This window comes from Helobdella robusta (genome assembly GCF_000326865.2).
Source record: "Helobdella robusta unplaced genomic scaffold HELROscaffold_38, whole genome shotgun sequence".
NCBI lineage: Eukaryota > Metazoa > Annelida > Clitellata > Rhynchobdellida > Glossiphoniidae > Helobdella > Helobdella robusta.
In genome coordinates, this window is record NW_008704829.1 from 1178927 (window position 1) to 1186753 (window position 7827).

At 35.0% G+C, this 7827-nt stretch overlaps 2 protein-coding genes across 2 annotated transcripts in view; both read right to left on the bottom strand.

Annotated features, from left to right (window-relative positions):
- The window catches only part of HELRODRAFT_192804 (hypothetical protein), a gene marked incomplete at both ends in the record, with an annotated part of 10616 nt that extends 8936 nt beyond the window's left edge, over window positions 1-1680 (bottom strand). Inside the window, one exon of the mRNA XM_009023915.1 lies at window positions 1584-1680. Within this exon, the coding sequence (XP_009022163.1) occupies window positions 1584-1680 (97 nt within the window). The remainder of the gene's footprint in view (window positions 1-1583) is intronic.
- A 5525-nt stretch (window positions 1681-7205) lies between these two features.
- The window catches only part of HELRODRAFT_83996 (hypothetical protein), a gene marked incomplete at both ends in the record, with an annotated part of 921 nt that continues 299 nt past the window's right edge, over window positions 7206-7827 (bottom strand). The window contains one exon of the mRNA XM_009023800.1: window positions 7206-7332. Coding sequence (XP_009022048.1) covers window positions 7206-7332 — 127 coding nt within the window. The remainder of the gene's footprint in view (window positions 7333-7827) is intronic.

Consider the following 7827-nt stretch of genomic DNA (forward strand, 5'->3'; position numbering starts at 1 on the left):
TGTGACATACCATAGGATTGGACTGACTGGTTTGAAAGAGTTAGACAACTGTTTAAGCTCTGGGGAGCAAGGTCTCGTGGTATAAAATAGGCGAGCAGATAATTGAAAGAGATTTAAGAGTTATCTTAGTTTTCTCTGATACACATTTTAAGACTTAACACATTCTAACACATTTGAACGCTCTTTGGTAATCTTTACATTATTTTACAATTCAAGTTTTGTTATAATATAAAACAATGAAAAAAATATATTATTAACCATAATGGATGAGTCGTTTCTCGGTCGATCTCGATTATTAAACTTTAAAACATTTTAAACACTAACTAATACTCAACAACACACCTAAGTCGCTAATTAGAGTCATCTCTCATTATTTTAGGTGCATGATTAGTATCGAGTTATTTAATGTTGGTTTTCCTCTGATAAGAATCAATAACTATCTTTCTGGAAACACATAGAATGTATGGTCTAAGCAGAAATCGAATCATTCTGCTATTTGACATTTTAAATGGCTAAAAAAGCAAAGCCAAATGTCAAATTTTAACCCGTGCATCTCTATTATACACACAAACACAACACACACACACATAATCACACACACATACACACACATACGTACACATATACATACATCCATACATATACAAACGAACACAATCAATGAACACATACAAAAAACAAACATACATACAAACGTACACCCACACAAACATACAAATGTACATACATACATACATACATACATACATACATACATACATACATACATACATACATACATACATACATACATACATACATACATACATACATACATACATACATACAATCCCAAAAGAGCAATGCCGAAATGAATGCATAAACACCTCACACATGCATCTATATCTTCATTAACATTAACATCAACAACATCATCGTCGTCGTCATCATCATCATCAACATCATCGTCGTCATCATCATTACCATCATCACCATCGTCCAATTTTTTCTCTTTGATATGAAGACATCACGTTGATTTATCATCCCTTTTAAATGAAGTGCTACATAATTTTTGTTGCCGTGGTTGTTGTCGTTGTGGTTGTGGTTTGTTGTCTTTGTTGTTACTGGTGACGATGTTTTTAATGTTATTTTTTTGTTGATGACGTCATGCTGTTATGTCTGTGTTGGTACTAAGGTTAATTATGATAAACAACAACAACAACAACGAAACAACGACAACAACAGCGACAACAACAACATCAACAACAACAACAACACGCTTTTAAGAAAAGGTGTTTAATGATAACTTCAACAGTTTCAGCTATTACTAAAAGTGTTAAGCATGATCACTGCATTAAATAATTTAGTATTTTAGCAGTAGTAGTAGTAGCAGTAGTAGCAGTAGGAGTAGTAGTCGTAGTAGTAGTAGTGGTAGTGGTAGTAGTAGTGGTAGTAGTAGTAGTGGTAGTAGTAGTAGCAACAGTTAGAGTAGTAGTGATGTGTGTTTGTTTAATTTATCATTTATCAAATCTGACACCATGTTGTTTTGTTTTTTGCCATCACCAACACCATCATCATCTTAAACGCTATCAGCATCATCAAACTTTTATTACCACTTGGAAGCAGCCACAGCAGCAGCCACAACAACAGCCACAGCAGCAGCCACAGCAGCAGCCACAGCAGCAGCCACAGCAGCAGCATCGGGATGTTGTGCATATTATCAGTCATGAGAAAGGAGCCATGCATAATTCATGCTCTAGATTTTCTTTTAAACTCCGCATTATCTCCGTGGAAACGATTTCATAACTACTCCATCATCGTCGTCGTTGTCGTCGTCATCAGCGATGACGTCATTATCCTCATCATTTTCCTTTTCCTCGTCGTCGTCGTCATCATAGTCCTCATCATCTCATCTTCTTCTTCACCAACATTTTTCTCCTCATCAGAAATTACGTCATTATAATCTTCTTCCTCCTCATCATCTTCATCACTATCTTACCACCATTATCATCACTATCTTCCCACCGTCATCATCATCATCATCAACGTCTTCGTCACGTGATCAGATTGAGCCAATAGAATCTCTCCTGAGATTACGTATAGTAAACACAAATATACACGCGCATCATATATATATATAGATATATATATATATATATATATACATATATATATATATATATATATATGCATCAGTGACGTATACAGTGACGTCATTATATGAGTATGGAACACCGGATCATCCAGATAAATACTTTTAAATGGATGTCGATGTTTGTTCTTTGTTGACGATAGTGGTGAAGATAAGAGATGATGACGATGATGAGGAAGAGGAAGAGGAGGAAGAGGATGATGACGATGATGATGACGATGATGGTGATGATTGTAACAAGAATAGCTGATACTTAGGAGGTGATGATATTTAGTAAGAAAGAAAGAAATCCTATATAAATTCCTTTCGTCGTTACAGTTTGATCAATAACCTAATCATCGTTATCATCATCTCCTTCTTCTTCATCATCACCATCATTGTCTTTTTTATCATCGTCATCATCATCGTGGTCAGCATCATCGTCATCATCATCGCATCGTGTCGTCAGCAAACCAATCTTAGAAACGTAATTGTGAATGTAACATGGAGAAGGCAGTTCTTCTAACTTTCTCTATTTTCATCAATCTCTCTCTCCCTTTATTTTTTGTTATTTTTTTTTCTTTCTCTTTCTGTCTGTCTGTCTGTCTTTCTGTCTGTCTTTCACTGACATTCTAATTTATATTCAATCCATCCGTTTTGCATTTCTTTGTTTTTTATTTACAATTTTCGTTTTTTTTTTCGTATAATGTGTTTTTTATTTTCCGCGTTTCTCTACTCTCTTTCTCTCCCTCTCTCTCTCTCTCTTTATCTTTCTTTCTTTTTCTCTCTTTTTATTTTTTTATTCCTCTTTTCGTCTGCTTTTCTTTGTCTATTTTTCTCTCTTTCTCTCTCTTGTCTTTTATTTCTTTATTTCTTTGGCTGTTTCTTTGTCTGTCTGTCTGTCACTCTCTTTCTCTCTTTCTCTCTCTCTCTCTCTTTCACTCTCTTTCTTTCTCTCTCTCTCTTGTTCCTCACGGTCCTTTCAAACGTTAGCCAACAAATTAAGAGACTATCAGAGGGTTGAATGGATAACAATGATGTTTTTCAGCTGACTATGCTGCCGATGTTCATGATGATGGTGGTAGTAGTAGTAGTAGTAGTAGTAGTAGTAGTAGTAGTAATGGTGATGATGATGATGGGGCGGTAGTAGTAGTAGTAGTAGTAGTAATGGTGATAATGATGATGACGATTATGGGATGGTGGTAGTAGTAGTAGTAGTGATGATGATGATGATGGCGTGGTAGTAGTAGTAGTAATGACAATGATGATGACGATGATAATGATAGGGCAGTAGTGGTAATGGTGATGACGATGATGATGAAAATTGCGTCGTTTAACTGAAAAAGAATCTTGGAATAGTAATAATTTTTATATTTGAGTCTTATTTTTCCCATCTTCTTCTCCTTCTTCACCATCATCATCATCTTCTTCTTTATCTTCATCCTCATCCTCCTCTTCTTTTTATTTTTCTTCTTATTAGTATTGTTGTTGTTATTGTTGTTGTTATTATTATTGTTTGTAACCATTATGGGAAGTCAGTGCGAACGATTGTTAAGATCGTAAAGACTGAATGTCGAGCGGTTAGCCGGAACTTACGTATGCATATCACGTGACCAGGAAAAAGAAGAAGAAGAAGAAGAAAATGATGATGATAATGATGATGATGATAATGATGGTGAAAATGATGGTGATAACGACGACGATGATGATTGTAGCGATGGTGATGATGATTATCTATTATATCATTACTACCATCGATATATACTCGTCATACATCATCATCATCATCATCATTCATCCTCACCATCACCACTATCATCATCATCATCGTCGTCGTCGTTGCTGGCGACAAAGATGACGTCACATAGAAAATGGCGGCAAGCACAAAAGATCAGAAATAATTCTCCAAATTAGTCTCTGAGGTTCACTAGAGAGCATTCAACTCCCAAAAGTTTCGTGGCTTTAATCTCGGCTTTTAATATTTTGTTTTCTTTTTCTTACTCTCTCTCTCTGTTCTCTCTCTCTTTTCTTCTTTTTTTCTTTCTCTCACTTTCTTTCTCATCTTCTCTATCATTCACTATTTTTTCCTCCCTATCTTTCAATTTCTTGTTTTCGGTTTTCCTGATTGTTCATGCCGTTGTTTAAATTTCTTCATTCGTTTACTAACAGTTCGCGTGTGCAAGTGTTGTGTGTGCGTGTGTAGTGTGTGTGTAAGTGTGTATAAGTGTGTGTATGTGTGTGTATGTGTGTATAAGTGTGTGTATGTGTGTGTATGTGTGTATAAGTGTGTGTATGTGTGTGTATGTGTGTATAAGTGTGTGTATGTGTGTGTATGTGTGTATAAGTGTGTGTATGTGTGTGTATGTGTGTATAAGTGTGTGTATGTGTGTATGTGCTAGAATCTATTGTTTCAATATTTATCACATTTGATTCTACAATAAAAAAAATAACGGCTATTAATCCGTTATTAAAAGATTTTATTTTTTCCAAAATTGTTGACACCACCATCATCATCATCATCATCATTATCATCATCATCATCATTATCGTCATCATCATCATTATCGTCATCATCATAATCATCATCTCAACCATCGTCATCGTCATCTTCGTCATCATTTATCATCACCCGCATACTTCACTATCAAAAACAGAGAAGATAAATAAAACTCTCTCTTTTATTCTCCCTCTCTCTCTCTCTCTCTCTCTTTCTCTCTCTTTTCCTTCGCTCCATAATTCTCTTCATTTGCTCGTTCACTCAATCTTAATAACAGACCTGTCAATCATTCAATCACGTGATCGCCAGTAAGCCAATCCCATTCCGTTTTACATTTCCGTCTAGCGGAATGAGACACGCCCAGACGATTTCAAAGGTCGCACGGATGAACGGACGGATGGAGAGGAAATAGAGGGGGTGGTAAGGTACGGGGTCTCTAGGGATTCTCCTCATGTAAATTCGTTTGGCGTTCGAATTATGCATTGTTCGTTTCGATGCTGTTGTTGTAGTTCAGTTGTATGTGTGTGTGTGTATGTATGTGTGTGTGTTTGTGTGTGTGTGTGTGCGTCTATTATGTGTGTGTGTCTTTTAAAAAGTGTGTGGCGTGTGTTTTTATGTCTGTCTAGTTATTTTTTTATCAATTTGAGAATCGTTTGTTTAGTAACCATTTTTGGGTATACATTTTTGTTGATTGTTTATACTTTTGGTTGCTACTGCTGTTACTGCTGCTACTAACACTACTACTACTACTTCTACTACTACTACTACTATTATTACTACTACTACTACTAGTAGTATTATCACTTTAGTACAACCACTATTATCAAGTTAATAACAATAATATCAATTTTTAAAATTTTTGAGTGATAACTAAACAACTCTCTTCTAATTTAATAAATTTCAACAAATTATATAATATGAATAATAAAATGAAAATTTATAATAATAATAATAATAATAATAATAATAATAATATAAATGGTGATTTGAATGGCAACAACATTAATTAATTTACAATTTACCCGGAACTGAAATGAAAATTGTATAAATTGAAATGAAATTAAAACAATTTTTTAGTTGAAAAATAATAATTATGATAATAATAATAATGATAATGAAAATAATAATAATAATAATAATAATAATAATGATAATAATAATTAGATTTTGACTGCGTCTATATTTACAACACACAAACCACAAACACACACACACACACACAAACACAAACACACACACACACGCGCAAGCACACACACACACATTTTAGTAAATACTCAACGTAAATGGGAAAGATTTACATTTCAATTTTCTCATAATTTAATAGTTCGACAACAACAACAACAACAACAACAACAACAACAACAAGATCAATAACAACAACAATAAGATGATGATGATGATAATTAATAACAATAATAATAATAATAATTATAATAATAATGATAATAAGTGATATTAAATAGCAACAACCACGCTACTGTGAAAAACAATTTGCTTTTTAGATGAACTTGATGGTTCCATGAAAAAAGTTCGTTATATGAAATTTGTTCGGGGAAAAAATTGTCAAAAAGGTGCTTAAATAATTGAAATAGAACGATAAATATGGTTCTAAGCCATGTGTGGGCATACTTTTTGCTGTGAGGGCCGCACATTGAGAACAATTTAACTTTGAAGGGCCACATATGTACTTAAATAGCAAATTTTTTCGACCCGGTGGAGAATTTTTTTAAGATTTGAGGCTCCTTTTTCTCCGTCATAATGTCTGGCTGTTTTGGCAAACAAGGCCTCAAGGGCCGCGTAAAAATAAAATGGCCATTTCCACACTTTTATAACGAAGTTTGTTATAAGCGTGTTGATATAGAATTCAGAATGACAAAAATGTTACCCGTTTTTAACGAAATGTGTTCGAAACATTGAAGTTCGTTATCATAATCAATTTCATCATTCTCGCCATTATTTTTATTATTATTATTACTATTGTTATTATCATCGTCATCATCTTCAGAATGTCTTACTATCAATAACTCGCGGGATTTCCATTTGGCTATAATTAGATCTGTCCATAACGAAACCACTGGAATTGTTATTTGGGAATTCCTGAAGTAGTGGTGACCCGGATTTCATCAAATGACCTACATTCTCGTGCGACGTCACGTTATCGTGTGACGTCATTGAGGAGGAGGATGAAGATGAGGATATCGGCGTGTTAATCCTTTGTTGTTGTTGATGATGTTGATGTTGATGTTGTTGTTGCTGGAGCTGTTGCTGGAGCTGTTGTTGAAGCAGCTGTTGTTGTTGCTGATGATGTTGTTGCAGATGGAGCAGCGGGTATCCTGCAACGCTTGAAGTCGCTGCAGCTGCTGCATTTGCTGCTTGCTGCGGCAACGAATGGTGATGCAACTGAGTCGCAAAATGCGGCCTCAAACTCATGTTCACCAGGGATATCGCCTCATTTTGATGGAAAGAGTGATGATGAGGATGATGAGGAGTGGGGTGCGGGTGGGGGTAAATTATTGGCACCCTCACTAATCTATGCTGGTGTGACGTCAGACCGGCTGCCGTAGCCGCAGCTACGTGGTGGTGCGCCAAGCTAGCAGCTTCTAACTCGGCTGCTAGTTGTCGCTTCCATTTATTGCGGCGATTTTGAAACCAAATTTTGACTTGTGTCTCGGTCAGATGCAGTGAAGATGCCAGACCGGCCCTCTCAGAAGAACTTAGGTACCTGGCGGTATTTCAGGGGGTTTTTCAAATTTAAAACTTTAAAAAGAATTCAAAAAATAGTGAAAAACAGTGAAAGAGAGAGAGAGAGAGAGAGAGAGAGAGAGAGTGAACAGAAGAAAGATGGAATAAACAAGATTAAACATTGATGCACATCTTAATATAAAACTAAGCGCTAATGCAACATAAACTTAAATATTCATGAGGGGATTTCAATTTTGCCTGAAGAGTAATAAAAAAAGTAGAATATTAATAATAATAATAAAATAATAATAATAATAAAATAATAAAATAATAATAATATAATAAGTATTTATTTTTATTATTATTTTTATTATTCCTCAGAATTTATTTGAAAAAGTTTAGGACATAATTAAACGATGATTAGGCGCAAGATGGATGAATTTAGCGCCGGGTTAATGACCCGAAGAGACATCATTACCACCACCCTGGTCGTCGTCGTCGTCATCATTGGCATCATCATCAACAACAACAACAA